The 14,914-nt window shown below is 48.4% G+C and overlaps 1 protein-coding gene across 6 annotated transcripts in view; it reads right to left on the reverse strand.

The window, feature by feature from the left end:
- Window positions 1–6,813: 6,813 nt before the first annotated feature.
- LOC119524866 (protein HIRA) overlaps window positions 6,814–14,914 on the reverse strand; it is a 90,840-nt gene continuing 82,739 nt past the window's right edge. For 4 of the 6 annotated variants that reach the window (XM_037823518.1, XM_037823519.1, XM_037823520.1 and 1 more), the window contains one exon: window positions 6,814–7,605. In XM_037823518.1, coding sequence (XP_037679446.1) covers window positions 7,489–7,605 — 117 coding nt within the window. In that variant the 3' untranslated portion in view covers window positions 6,814–7,488. The remainder of the gene's footprint in view (window positions 7,606–14,914) is intronic. The other 2 variants (XM_037823522.1, XM_037823523.1) reach the window with 1 other exon arrangement.

Raw genomic sequence — 14,914 nt, forward strand, 5'->3', positions numbered from 1 at the left:
AGTGACACTGGGAACCACGTATCCTAAGCCGTATCGCCGCTGTGGGGGAAAAGCCTGATATGAGTGGCGCCACATACAATAAGGCCTCCAGCTCCCCTTAGTGCCAGGTTAGCGTGCTCTCGACCCACCAGTTACGGATAAACGGGTCTCTAACTTTTTACTGAGCTGGGCAGCAGCTCGTCACCACTCCCCAGGATGCTCAGCTAAAGTCCATGCGGCCATGTTGCATGGACAGAACACCCCTCGAGGTTGGTGGCGTAGAAAGCCCACCTCCTGGCAGTGCCGATAAACAGGGTGCCGCCATGGCCAGGCCAGGTGAGCCCAGACTTCAGGTGTGCCCAAGCACCTGTGGGGTGTCCAGACCCCAGAGGTTAACGTACCGATGCACGTGCTCCAGCCGTGGGCACCAGGCCCCAGGAGGCCTCGGGCTGTGTGCTGGTTTGGAGCCACGTTCTTTTCATCCGTCCCTGTGGGTGCAGACCTGCTGTGGGTGGGACCCTCTGGTTAGGTTGTGTCAATTGGGATGTGAGCCAGCCCGTTCAGGGTGGGTCTTAATCCTCTCACTGAAGCCCTTTGTTAGAGGATAAAAGACAGGAGTCCCGGAGAAGCTGAGAGAGGACAAGAGGAGCGGAGAGAGGAAGCCACTAAGGCCAGAAGCTGGAAGCAACGAAACCAGCAGGCGCCACCATGTGCCCGGCCGTGTGACACAGGAGTCCCAGGTCTCCAGCAGCCTTTCGTCAGGAAGAAGGTATCGTCCTGCTGCTGCCTTGATTTGGGCATTTTCACGCCTCAGAACTTGAAACTTGTTAGTGAATAAATCTCCATTGTAAAAGCAGACCCATTTCTGGTGTATTGCATTTAGTCAGCTTTAGCAAACCAGACAGGCTGCCTCGTCTGTCATAGACTGCAGTAGTGTCACTGCCACAGTTACTACATTCAGGCTCGAGAGGACGTCCTCAGAATCAAACCACATTGTGTGGTGGTGACGGCCAGCAGGAGCCTCTCCCGGGCAGGGCCGGTGCCATCCGTGTTTCCAATACAGAGGAAGACAGTCTCCTCCGAGGTTGGGACGTTCCCACGAGGGGGCCTGGAGCTTGGCCCGTCTCTGGGCCCTGGGTGACGGGTCGTCCGCTGCCGTGCGATGGCCTGGGGAGAGAGAGAACGTTACCAACCGCCCCCCTACATTCCGGGGACAGACGCTCTTGCCCAACAACCTGAGGGGAGCCTTGCCCAGATCTGGCCACCCAGCTTCTGTGGGGACCCGGACTTCTGGGCGCCAGTCATCCTGTCCGGGGAGGAACGTCACATGCTGGACACATCTGGCAGAGCCTTTGATGTCGCCCAGCTGACCCTGAGGGCTGGGGGTCCAGGTTAACTGGAGGACCCCTACACTCGGTGCTCGGTCACCCCTTCCCCTATTCCCACGGAGACCCACGAGCGGGAGGCGCCCAAGGGTAGCCTCACCTCCAGGTTAGGACCTGGGGGCCCTTGTGGTAACAAAACTGCAGCCCTGACCACAAACCACCCTGGGCAGTGCACTCCAGTGGGAAAAAAGGAAAAGAGCGGTTGGATTTAGCAAGGCTGGGATTCCTGGTGTCTGCCTCCACCCCGCCAAGCTCAGAGTTTCCCATCGCCCACTGCCACGTCTAACGGCCACGCAGCTTTACCTAGACGGGGGTGGCTGCACCACAGGCTGGCTGTCCCTCCCGATGGCACGTCGTTTCCGTCTCCCGTTCCAGTGTTCTAATGCTCCGTGCGTTGTGTGCCCGGGGGATAGCAAGCACGGAAGGGCCGTCTTCTGCCACGGGACGTGCCCGCTGCTGCCTGGGTGTGCTGGACGTGGGGTACCTGGATCTGACTGGGTTCCGGCTGGGCACCTGAACAGGTAATTCTCCAAGGCAGCAGTGATGGCCCCGGCATCCTCGTGAGGCACGGGAATTGCTGTCCCTTTCCCGGAGCACGTCTGTGGCTGTGAGACACCACTGGAACAGTGGCTGGGGACAGTGGTCCTGTTTGGTCGGGCCACGGCACTCGTGTGGGGCCTACGCCCCGGCCGGTGCGGCCCAGCTCACCACGTCGCACGGCGTGGTCTCGGTGGCAGGTGTCACACGTGTTTCATCCTTGGCTTCTGCTGCTTCTAGCCCGAGTTCTCGGGATCTGGCTTTTGCATCTGAGGTGGCTTCTCTGTCCCATTCAGTGGTGGATCCCGCAGACGACGGTGGCGACCTGTTGGGCATGCGCTGGGTCAGCACAGGGGTTCCATTTACGTCTTGCTTCAGGTGGCCCTTTGCAGTAGGCACCAACATGGGTGACAGATGGATCTCCTACCCAGCTTGCAAGCTGTTGCCACGGCCCCACCCCATACTGGGGAGCTCCTAATGAGTCCCACTGCTGATTTGTCGGCTGCCGGACTATATGGCTAACTTGTTTGCACCAGCCCATGAGTCTGTAACTACGCAGTAGGAAGCTGCGGTTGGAGAGGACTCACTGGACAGGACACCCTCGTCCAGGCTGTCAGCAGGTGGCCGCAGCAGCCCGATGGGCTCCAACAGCCTGACATATACAACCCAGTGGGACTGGTCACTTTTACTGGAGGTCTTTGTTCTTCATGCTGCTTCAATCCACTGTCCAATGTCCTTTCCTTTTAGTCTGGAGAACTCCCTTTAGCACAGCTTGTAGGGCAGGTCTAGTGGTGATGAACCCCCTCAGCTTCTGTTTATTTGTTTTAAGCCCCTCCTCATTTTTGAAGGACAGTTTGGCTGGATATAGAAATCTTGGTTGAGATTGCTCTCTATCACTGCTTTAAGTATTTCGTACACTGCCTTGTTGCCTCCATGGTTTCTGATGAGAAATTGGCACTTAATCTTATTGGGACTCCCTTGTACATAACTCGTTGCTTCTCTTGCAGTTTTGGAACTCTCTCTTGGTCCTTGGCATCAGACAGTTTGATTACTGCATCCGGGCATGCTTCTTTTTGAGTTTATCCTGGAGTTTGTTGGGTTTCTTGAATGTGTTTATTCGTGTCTTTCATTTAATTTGGCAAGTTTTCTGCTATTATTTCTTTGACTATTCCCTCTGCCCTTTTCTCTCTTCTTCTGGGATTTCCATAACATGGACTGGAGCCCTTGGTTGGGGTCCCACAGGTTTCTTAGGCTCTGTACCCCAGCCCCTTTTTAGACTTATTTTTTCTTCTCAGCCTAAATCACCTCAATTGTCTGTATTCAAAATCACTGATTCTTTTTTCTTTCCATTCCTGATTGAATACTTTCAATGATGTTATCTTCAGGCTTGCTGGCTCTTCTGTCTGCCAGTGCCAATCTTCTCTCAAGCCCTCTAGGGCTCTTTAAAATTTCAGTTAGTGTACTCCTGAGTTCAAGTATTTCTGTTTGGTTCCTTCTTATAATTTCTATCTCTATTGAAACTCTTATTTTGTTCATATATCTTTTTCTTGGTTTCCTTTTGTTTCTTTTTTTGTGTTTATTTTTAGCTCTTTGAACATATCGTTTTTTAAAAGTCCTTGCGAACAGCCTCATCCCAGAAGATTGAGACAGTGCTCAAACAACAGGGGTAGCAACCGACAAGAGAATTTAACAAAGGATTATGAATACTGAATCTTTATATAAATAATTTTTTTTTAAATCTCTAGCGTACTAGAATAGCTAGAAGGAAATAACTGGTATGGTGGAACTGTAACATACAACATGCTGCCAAATTTGCTCTATAGCTATTTGTTAAATCATACTTTGAAAGTTATCACATTTCTGTATATATGTTATATTTCACAATAAGGAAATAACTGAAATGGTGGAACTATAACCCATTACATACTTTGAAACTTGCTCTACAACTACTTGTTAAATCGTACTTTGAAAGTTATCACTTTTCTGTATATATGTTGTATTTCACAATTAAAAAATGTAAAAAAAAAAAAAGTCTTTGCACGGTATGTGCAATGTTGGGTTTTTATCTGTGGTTTCTGTCATTTATTTTGTTCCTTTGAATGGGCCATTTCTTCCTGTTTTTTATTATGGCATGCAAATTTTTGTTGAAATTTGGTCATTCTAGTATTTTAATGCGTTTACTTGGAAACCAAATTCTCCTCTTTCCCCGAGGTTTGTTGTTTTTTTCCCTCCTTATTTCCGAAGGCTCTAGTAGTCTATTTGTTTAGTGATTTTTCCAGACTGTTTATGCATGGATGCATCCTTGACATGCGCAGTTACTGAAGCCTGTTTCTGCAGCTTGTGTTCAGCTAGTGTTATATGACAGCTTTCCTTGAATGCCAGGAACTAACGAGGAGGAAAAGAACGACGGAAAGGAAAACATGTTTCCCGGTCACTGCGGATGGCTCCGTAAGTGTGCGTGCCTTCAGCACGGAGCCAGCCCCACGGTGGGCGCGGAGGAGAGCAGAGGAAAAGGCCTGGCGTCCTCTCGGGTCTTCTCCGAGTGTGGGCTTGTCGACTCCCCTGCAGACACGGGCACTCACTCCGAGTGGGCCCACCTCCCCAGGAAACCCGCAGCCTTCCCTCCCAGTCCCGAGCACTGCTGGATGTCTGCACGGGGAACTGTGGTCTGTTTTCTTACGGTGCTCCATGGCCCTTCCAGCCACTTCTCTGTCCACTGCACATCCTGAGAGCGAGTGAGAGCGGGCTCTGGATGGGTCCTGGAGGTTGCCCCCGACGGCTTGGTGCAGACATCTGTGCACCCAGCCGGCACTCGCGGGCCACGCTGCTCCCTCTGGAATCGGAGCCGGGACTGCACCGGGAACACGAGCTGGAGCTGCCCTGCACTGGGGAGGGGGTGGCGGAAACAGCAGAGAGGGGCACAAGGTTTTCCTCGCCCAGTTACTGCGACCCTTTGGCTGTTTCCCAGAGCTCGCAGAAATTTGGTTCTGCCAGTTTCTGCCTGTTTTTCGATGTTGCTGTGGGGAGACAAGAACCCAGGAGTTTTGCACCTGCCATCTTGTTGCCGTCACACTCCCATTCTACACTTTTGAACATAAGGAATAGTTACGGTGACTGTTTCAGTGTCCTCTTATTGTAACATCAGTGTTGGTTTTGACTGCTTATTCTCCTCATTTTGATAGCGCTCCTGCTCCTTCGTGTGCCTGGTGATTTTTGTTCCGATGCTAGGCATTGTGAACTCTGCCTTGCTGGGTGTTGTGTATTTTGTATTCTGCGATATCGCCTTGAACTGTGGTTTACAATGCAGTTAAGTTACCTGAAAACAGTTCGGTCCTCTGGGGTCTTGCTTCTACGATCTGTCAGTGGAGCTGGAGCAGGCTGAGGCCAGGCTCCTGTCCTCTGCCCGATGCCCTGTGAGTGACGAGCTCTTCCGGTCTGGCTGGTGGGAGCAGGCACTCTTCCCCGTCCTGGCTGGGCGCGCGCACTTCTCCCGTATTCCTCATGGATGGCCCTTTGCCTGGCCTTGGCAACCTCCTGTCACAGTAGTTTCTTCCTGTGCAAGCCCTGATCGGTGCTTGGGTGAACACCTGATGGGACCCTCTGCAGCTCTCCACAGTGCTTTCCCCATGAAGTTTTCTTTTGTTTTTTAAACCTCTCCAGTACTCTATCCTATGAATTCTTGTTGCTTTGGCATCGCTGGACTCTCAGCTCGTTTCTCAACTCAAGTAGTCCCCTGGGCTCTACTCTGCTGTGGCCTGAAATCTCTCTCCAGGTAGCAGGCTGGGGCCATCATAGGGCTCTCCTTGCTTGCTTTCCTCTTTTTAGGGATCATTGTCCTTAGCTGTCTGATGTTCAATCCTTGAAATTACTGTTTCATGTATTTTGATTGGTTCTTTTGTTGGAGGCAGGAGGGTAGATTTGGTCCCCGTTACTCCAAATTGGCTGGAACTGGAGACCCCCGATGAGTCATTCTGTTTCTCCAAACAGTAGTAAAGACATGCACGATCATGCCGTTTCCTTCCAGGGAGCGTTTTCTAAGTGCCAGGGCTTCGCCACGTGATCCCAGTTAGCCTGCTGGTCCAGGGCCTCCAGCCTCTTGCAGCTCCACGGAGTTCTCAAGGCCTCGCAGCGGGGTTGGCTGGGGAGCTGCCTGACCTGCACGGCGAGTCACCCCTGCAGCCTGCCACCTGAGATACTGTGCCGACGAGCTCCCTGCATGCTGGGGCTTTGTGGGCCCTCATCTCACTGAGTCACTGGACATCTGAGGCTGCAGCAGGATGGCCACTGGGCAGGAGAGGCAGCAGAGAGAAGAGGTCAGTGGTCCGAGTTAGCTGGGCTGAGTGATGCCGAGTCCAGGAGCTCCCCCCAGACTCAGAAGCCCACCCAGGGGGAGAGGGGCCGAGTCTGGAGGGGAGGGTGCTCAGTCTGCACTGTGCCGGAAGATTCCATGACTCTAACTAGCTCCTCTCCTGTGGATACAAGAGGATCAGCAACTGGACCATTTTTTAAGAGAATTCCAGCTTTCCAAACGATTCCTCAGGAGTCCCAAGTGGGTACTTACTGATTTCCTTCTAGGAAGTTGGCCAAGTAGCCAGGCTGGGAAGCCACGCGAGAGACACGGGAGTGGGCCAGGCAGGCTGCCACGGCCCCGGCGCCCCGGCCTCGCTGCCTTGCTCGGGAGAGGACACGCACGAGGGGGCTGGCCACCCGCTCGGCCCGAGACGCAGCCAGCCAGGGCGGCGACTGCCAGGCCGTGAAACAGACAACATCAAAGACTCCTTCTGGGTCCAGCTTCCATCACAGACCACTTCGGGAGATGGATCCACAGCGTGGGCAGAAGGGGGAAAGTTGGAAGGAAAAGGCAGAGGAAGCCCAGATGGTTTGGTATCCAATGTGTGTTCATTTATTTTACACTCACAAAAGAAACTGCCCACCCCCTCTGCCCCATCCCCCAAAACAGTCTCTTTTTACAAACATTTAAAAATTAAAGCCAAATGAAGATAGACAAGTTGATTTCAGTACAATTATTCTTCAATGTAGCTGTCATAATTAGAGTTTAAATTTCCTACAAGCGACCAATGTCCCAGTGACTTATAGGGAAATCCTGATTATTGGACAAAAGGAAAATTCCATATTACAAGTTAGCAAATTCTAGTACAAAAATAGTCTGTGTGTTGGAACTGCCTTTCGTTCTAGGCAGGTCTCGGGTCGGCCGGCGGCCGGCACGATGCTCACGTCCAGGGCTCTCCCTCGCAGGTGGCCTGCTCGGCGGCAGGGCTAGCGTCCTCCTTGGGGTTGTGCTGGCGGCCGCAGGCTCGGAAGCACTGCACTGACCCCTGGGCGGCAGGGCAGAGCCCCCGCCTCAGCGCCACACGGGTCCCTGAGGGAGGGCCGGGCAGCGGGCAGAGCGGCCCCCGTCGGAGGGAACGTGAGACCCAGCACACGGGAGAGGCCCACCCAGGGGCCAGACGGCACGCCTGCCACGGTCTCCTCCTCCCGAGGCCCGGCCAGGTGGCAGGTGGCCTGGGCATGGGCAGCGGCAACGGCACGGCCCCGTCCTGGCTGCAGTCGGGGCAGCTGGGCTGGGCTACTTGTCCCTCAGGATGTCAAGCTGCTCCTGGCACTCGGTGAAGAGGCGCTGGAAGCGGAGGTTCTGTCCGATGACCGGCAGCAGCTCCTTCAGCAGCTCCCTCTTCCGCAGACCCTGTGGGCAGAGGGGCGACTGCTGAGGACCAGGGCAGCAAGGAGGCCAGACTGGGGGGGGGCTTTGCCTGGCCTGACAGAGACCCTACGCCTGCCCCCCTGAACACCAGCCAGTACCTAAAGAAACCTGGGGAAGAAGACAAACAGCTGCTCTGCATCTTGAGAAATCTAGGAAAGCTGAAGGGCTGGAGCTCATGTGTGTGTGTGGGATGGCTGGGGGGCTGACGTGTACGTGCGGGGCAGACGCGAGTGGCCGGCATGTGCTTGTGGGGTGGTGTACGTGGGCCCACCCTGGCCCCTCATGCACTGCCAGGCGAGAGGACCCCAGGGTACAGGCCAAAAGCACAGACTCCGAGGACGATGCCAACAACCAGACAACCTTCACCTTGGGAACCATTCGTGTTGGAAGGGGAGGCCCAAGGATTTAAACACGTGAGATCAATGTCCTTGTCAATAGGACTAGAAATCACAGGAAAGAGCCAAGGGTGAGAAGTGCAGCGGGGAGGCCGCACATGGAGGAAAGACGAGCAGGAGGAGGGCCCTGCCGGAGGCCAGGGGGACGGGAGGCCCAAGAGGGGCAGCCGGGCTGAGCAGGGCACACGGAGCGAGAGGAGGGCGGGAGCTGGGCCCATCCCCTACACAACAGGCTCCCGCAGGAGACAGAGAAAAAGGAGAGAAGGAATATTTGAAGAAATACGTACATTTCACATAGTTAGAGAAAAGCGAATGACTTTGGATGTAAAGGCTGCAGAGAGTGATGATCGAGTAAGCCGTGGGAGAACTGACAGCTGGGCAATCAGATGAAATACAGATATCCGAGGATATCCAAGGCAGAAGAATGCTAAACGTTTCCAAATAGCAAGAGCATATTGCTACAAGGAGGCGTCACCAGGATTCACAATAAAGTACCATTTTTTTTTATCATATTGAAAAAACACGTAACCTAGACTTTTCAGTCCAGCTAAAAAGATATTCATATACGAGGGCATAATAAAAATATGCTCAGGCTCACAAGGCCTCCGACAATTTGCCACAGTGAAGATTCATCGTGAAAGTGCTTTTGTAGGAAATACTCAAAAGTAAGAAGAGACAACTTGAGAAGCTGCCGAAAGAGGTACGAAGGTGATGTGATCTGCTCTCCTGCCGAGGTTCATTGTGGTCTTAAGAAAAACAGGCAAAGGACACTTTGGAGAGACCTGAACTAACAGACGGTTCCTACACATGGAGCACAGAGGAAAACTGCCCTAGAAGCAAACCCCGACAGCCAGGGCCACACCCAGCGTGCAACAGGTTCACCGAAGTACAGCCCTGCCCCAGTCTTCTGAATTCGCCCCCAAGAGCAGAGCCGAGCAGCTGCCGCAGAGGATGCGTGGCTGCAAAGTCGAAAATACATTGTCTGCCTGGTCCTTTACAGAAAATGTCCGTGAACCCCCATGTGGCTGTGTTCTCTTATTAAAACACAACTGAGTAAAACTCATGGGTCAAAGAGGAAATTAATTCTAATTAGGTGAAATTACAAATGACTTACAAGTGAACGGGAATGAAAACACTAAACACACCAAAATTGGGGGAATGGAGCACACATGGGGCTTTTAGATGTTTACACCCACAAACAGCTGATACGAGTCCAACCTGAGGCATCAGAGAAGACATCAGCAAAACATCTCAGAACACAGGAGGAAGATAATTAAGAGCTGAAATCAATGAACTTGAAAACAAAAATTCAATAGAAAAGATGAATAACAAGAAAAGTCACTTTTTGAAAAGACTAGATTAATAAAGAAAAATGGAGAAAGTACAAAGCACTACATATCAAGAATAAAACCAGAGAGCTGACTGCAGATGTAGAAGAGACAGGAAAATGTGCACTGTCAGCAACTTCATGCCAATATAGTGGAACATTTAGAGAAAACAGACACATTCCTAGAAAAATATAACTTACCAAAACTGACTCAAAAACAAATAGAAAGCAGGAGTTTACATTTTACCACAAAATCTTCATGTCTAGTAGATGTAAAAATTGACTTCTAAGAGACTTCCAAGGAACAGATTTTTCCAATCTTATACAAACTCAGAAACAAAAAATTGAGAAGCCATTGCAACTCATTTTTATGAGGCAAATATAACCTCAACTCTGAAACCAGACATCATGAGAATGAAAATTTTCAGGCCTGTCTATCTTACCCATGAAATTGGATGTCACCAAACAATGAATAAAAAAGATAACTGGCTGTGCCAGTTTGGATATATTATGTTCCCCCAAGAAAAAGCCATGATCTTTTAATCCAGTCCCATGGGATACTGGGATTAGGTTGTTTCCATGGAGATGTGACCCACCCAACTGTGAGTGACACCTCTGGTTAGGGTGTGACCTCTGAATGTTTCCATGGAGGTGTGGCCCTGCCCATTCAGCCTGGGCCTTGATTAGTTCACTGGAGTCTCATAAAAGCTCACAAACAGAAGGACCAGAGAAGCTGCAGCTGAGAAACACATTTTGAAGATGGCCATTGAAAGCTGACACTGACATTTGGGAGAATGCCACTTTGAAACGCAACCTGGGAGCAAGCAGACGCCAGCCACGAGCCTTCCCAGCTAACAGAGGTCTTCCGGATGCCAATGGCCTTTCTCCAGTGAAGACTGTTGTTTTGATGCCTTATTTTGGACACTTTACGGCCTTAAGACTGTAACTTTGCAGCCAAATAAACCCCCTTTATAAAAGCCAATCCATTTCTGGTATTTTATGGAAATGGCAGCATTAGCAAACCAGAACAATGACCAAGCTGGGTTTATCCCAGGAAAGCAAGTTTAATATTTAATATCTGAATACTGAAATATTTAATTATAAATTTAAGCACTTAATAAGACAAAATTTATAAATATAATTTACTGTATTAGCAGATTTTAATATTGGAGTGCTTAGAATACACAATAAGCATGCAAAATAAATAAATAGATAAAAGGCACAAGAATTGGAAAATAGAAATAAAATGATCATTTGCAGATGACTGTTTACTGCACACAGAAAACAAAAAACTACTGACAGACAAATTAATAAAAGTGATAGAGATGTCTAAAATGATGGCTGGTGACTAATATAACAAAACCAAATACATTTCTATGCAGCAGCAATGAATAATTAGAAAACATAAAGTAATACATCATTTAGTATACTTAAAATTATAAAACATCTAAGAATAAATCTGACAAAAGATGTCCCTGGCCTCTATGCTGAAAATTATAAAAATCGGCTGAAAGCCATTAAAGAAAAACCTAAATTAATGAAGAGAAAATGCAGTAAGATAAAGATGCCGATTCTTTCTAAATGGACCTAGTGACTCTCCAATCAAATGCCCAGCCAGGCTGTCAATGGAATTTGACAAGCCAAGTCTGAAATTTACAGGGAGGTGTAAAAAGCCAAGAAGAGCTAAAACACTCACTGTCCCGTCCGCTCTGCAGGCTTATTATGCAGGAAGGATAACCGAGGGAGCTCCTGTGCGCAGACCCGCACTCCGATACACGGAAGAGAAGGCCGGACACAGACGGGAAATAAATGCAGACTGAAAAATCGGTTACCCACAGGGAACAAAATAAACTGGATCTTTAACTTACAACAAAGGATTAAGAACTCTGTCAAAATTTTTAAAGGACCTGAATATCAAAAAGTCCTGCTTTTTAAAGCAAAAACAATAAACCTATTGTTTGTGACTTATAACATTTATAAAAGTAAAAGGCATGACAATAGTAACACAAAGGCTGGGAGAGGGGATATGGAAGTATACAGTTAAAATTAAACAATATGTGAAGTGGTACAGTATCATTTGAAGGGAGACCGAGATAAAGTAAAGGTATATACTATATACCCTAAAGTAACCACCTCCCCACCCCTGCCAAAAACCACACAAAACAAAATAAAAAATCATAGCTAATAAAATAACAAAGGAGATAAAAAGGAGTTAGAAAGCAATGAATTCAGTCAAAAGAAGGCAGAAAGGAGACAAATAGATTTAAAATCAAATACATCAATGATCACATTAAATGTAAATGGTATAAGTATCCTAATTAAAAGGCATAGACAGACTGGATAAAAAAGCAATAAGCAATTATATGCTGCCTACAAGATCTATGTTATATATAAAAACATAAATAGGTTAAAAGTAAAAGTATAGAAAAAGATTCCAAACTAACACTAATCAAAATCAAAAAAAGAAATCTGGTAGAATTCAGAGCAAAGACTATTACCAGAGATGAAGGCCATTTCATAAAGATAAAGGGGTCAATTACTCAAGAGCACATAACATTCCTAAACATTTTTTTTTGCAAATAATAATATAGTTTCAAAATACATTAAACAAAGATTGATAGAACTGAAAGGGGAAATACACAAAACCATAATTTAGTTGGACGTTTCAGCACTCCACTCTTAACAACTGATAGAACAAGTAAACATAAATCAGTACAGATACAGAAGATTTGAAGAACATCACCAATGAATTTTGCCTAATTGACATTTATAAAACCTTCCACCCCAAAACAGCAGAATATACCTTATTTTCAAGTGCATAAAGAATATTTAACAAGATAAATGCTATTCTGAGTGACAAGACAAATCTCAAAAAGGAGATCTATAAGGATCCTTATAAGATTATACAAGGATTCCAGCCAAAACAGAGTTATACTCTCTGCCACAATGGAAATAATTTTGAAATTACAACTGAAAGCCTTTGAAAAATCTCCAAATATCTGGAAACTAAATAACATACATTTAAAGAACCAAAGGGTAAAAGAAGAGAGGAAAAAAAAGAGAGAAACTAGAAAATATTCTGAACAGAATAAAAGTACAACGGATCAAAATCACTGGAGGCGACAGAACAAGTTTGGACTACTGGAAAAACCCCTTCCCCAAAGAAGTCTTATTATCTGACTTGTCTGGGAGCTCCCTGGAGAACCCCATTTGCAGGGCTCGCCTTTATCTGACCGGACCTAGATGTTCTTGTTCACTGGGGCATTTCTTGAAAACCACCTGCTGTCATCTGTTCCACACTGCAGAAGTCTGAAGCAGTGACAAAGGCAGGGGCAAACAGGAAACTGACCAAAAACACTGAAAGGAGGAGCTGGGAATGAGCGGTCTGAGGAAGCTCCGGAAAGCTCCAGCGTATTCCTGGGAACCTGGGAGGTCGCACGCATGCACAGGCCCAGGGAGGACAGGAGAAGGCCCCGACCTTTTACCTCTGGCTGACCCTGAGGCCCCGCACAAGCCAGACGCGAGGGCTACAGGCAGCGTGGTGCAACACTGAACATAATCACCACCACTGAAGTGTGTGCTTGAGAGGACTGACAGGAGGAATTTCATGTAGTATATGTTATCACAGTGAAAATTAAAACGGCAAAAACTGCCTGTTGGGGCACTGAAACTATGCTCCAGCTGCCCCCCGAGCACCCAGGCAATGGCCGGGTGGCTTTCATGTAAAGAAATCTCTGCCGAATCATTAGCTGGCTGTTGGTAAGCTACGGCAGCAGTGCTTTCAGTGGCTACGTGGGATAAAGAATACACACGTTACAGAACTAGTTCAGAATGTCATTAAGTTGACAGACAGCAGAAGCAAACCCCGAACAACAAACAGAAGCAACATACCTTGGGATGGAGATACGATTTACAAAGCTGCCATATTTTATTTTAAATGTCTGTTTTTTGACAAGAAAATTTATGAGGCACAAAGATATGATAAAGTATGACCCATACATAGGAAAAGTGAAAGTGGGGAGAAACCAAACCCGAGGAAGCTCAGATGTTGAACTCACTGAACAAAGTCTTCAAATAAACCATTTAAAACATGTTCAAAAAATTAAAGGTAACCGTGGCCAAAGAACGAAAGGTATGTGGAACAATGTCTCACCAAATAGGGAGTATCAATAGTAAAAACTATTAGCAAGAACCAAATACAAATTCTGGAGATCAGAAATGCTACACCCATACCCAAAAGCAGATGTGAGGAGACAGATGACTCAGCGGACTGGAAGACAGGCCAAGTGAGATGATGCACGCCGAGGAAGACAGAGTAGAAAGAATGAAGAACGAAAACACCCTCAGAGACCTGCAGCACATTGTCGAGAATGCCAGTATCTGCAAGCTGGGAGTTGCAGAAGGAGAGGAAACATTTTAGTGAGGAAACAATGACTGAAAAATTCCCATATTGACAACAAACATGAATCGACACACCCAGAAGGCTCAACAAACTGCAGGTAGGATAAACCCAAAGAGAGTCACTCTGAGACATCATAATTGAAGCGTCGACTTCAATCGAGCTGCAGAGTGAGACCTCCAGGGCTCTGCCCAACCCCACCCCCTCCCGAAGCTTTGAACAATCAGCAAGAACTGGCAGAAGCATCTTTCTCAAAGCTGAGGAAAACAGCTAAAGGGTGGCAGTGGCAGGGTGAGGACCGAGTCAAGAAAGAGGAAGTACAGAATGGTAGGGAACCTCCTTCTGGTGTCTTGGAGCCCGCCCGTCTCTACACCAGCTCGGCACGGAGCTGGCCCCACTCTCTCTGTGTCGGCCCCTGGGCCCGGTTCCAGAGGGAGCACAGTAGCCCTTGTGCAAGCTGTGGTGCATGTCTGTCTGTGCCAGTCTGTTTGGTGGTGGCATGAGGAACTGATCCAGGCCACGTGTGGTGTGGACCTGCCATTACAGAACACTGTAGGAGAACAGTCAGATTTCCGCTGCCTGGGCAATGAGAAGTGTGCTATCTGGGAGAAAGGGAGACCTTTGGATCTGCGTAAACAGGGAAACTCCTGGGGCCACGTGCATGCCAAAGACAAGGCACGTGCGTAGAAAAAGCCGGGGAGCCTCTCTGCTTTTCCTGGGGCTATTCTCAGGCTCGCCGTACAGCTAAGCTGTAGGAGAGCACTTGCACAGCCAAGCAGCAAACACTGGGGAGTTTTCTCCCTCCCCCTCTATCTTTCTTTCTTTCTTCCCTCCCTCCCCCCTTCCTTCTTTGTTTCCAATACACACAATCTTCTGGCATTCAAGGAAGTCTCTGTCAGAACACTAGCCGGGCAGAAGACGAAGGACCAGGTGCCTCACTGTCCAAGTTCCAGTATTAACACCTTAAAGTATCAAAATGCCCAGGATGCAACAAACAATTACAAGACAAAAGAAATAGGCAGTGATGGCCCATGCAGAGAGGAGTAAAGCATTAGAAACATCAGCGAGGAGGGCTGGGCCTGGAACACCGCAGACAAAGACGTAAAAAAAGGTCCTACATAGGCTCAAGTGCCAAAGGAAAACATGGACAAAGAACTAGAGAAAATCAGG

This window comes from Choloepus didactylus (genome assembly GCF_015220235.1).
Source record: "Choloepus didactylus isolate mChoDid1 chromosome 23 unlocalized genomic scaffold, mChoDid1.pri SUPER_23_unloc1, whole genome shotgun sequence".
NCBI classification, from domain to species: domain Eukaryota; kingdom Metazoa; phylum Chordata; class Mammalia; order Pilosa; family Megalonychidae; genus Choloepus; species Choloepus didactylus.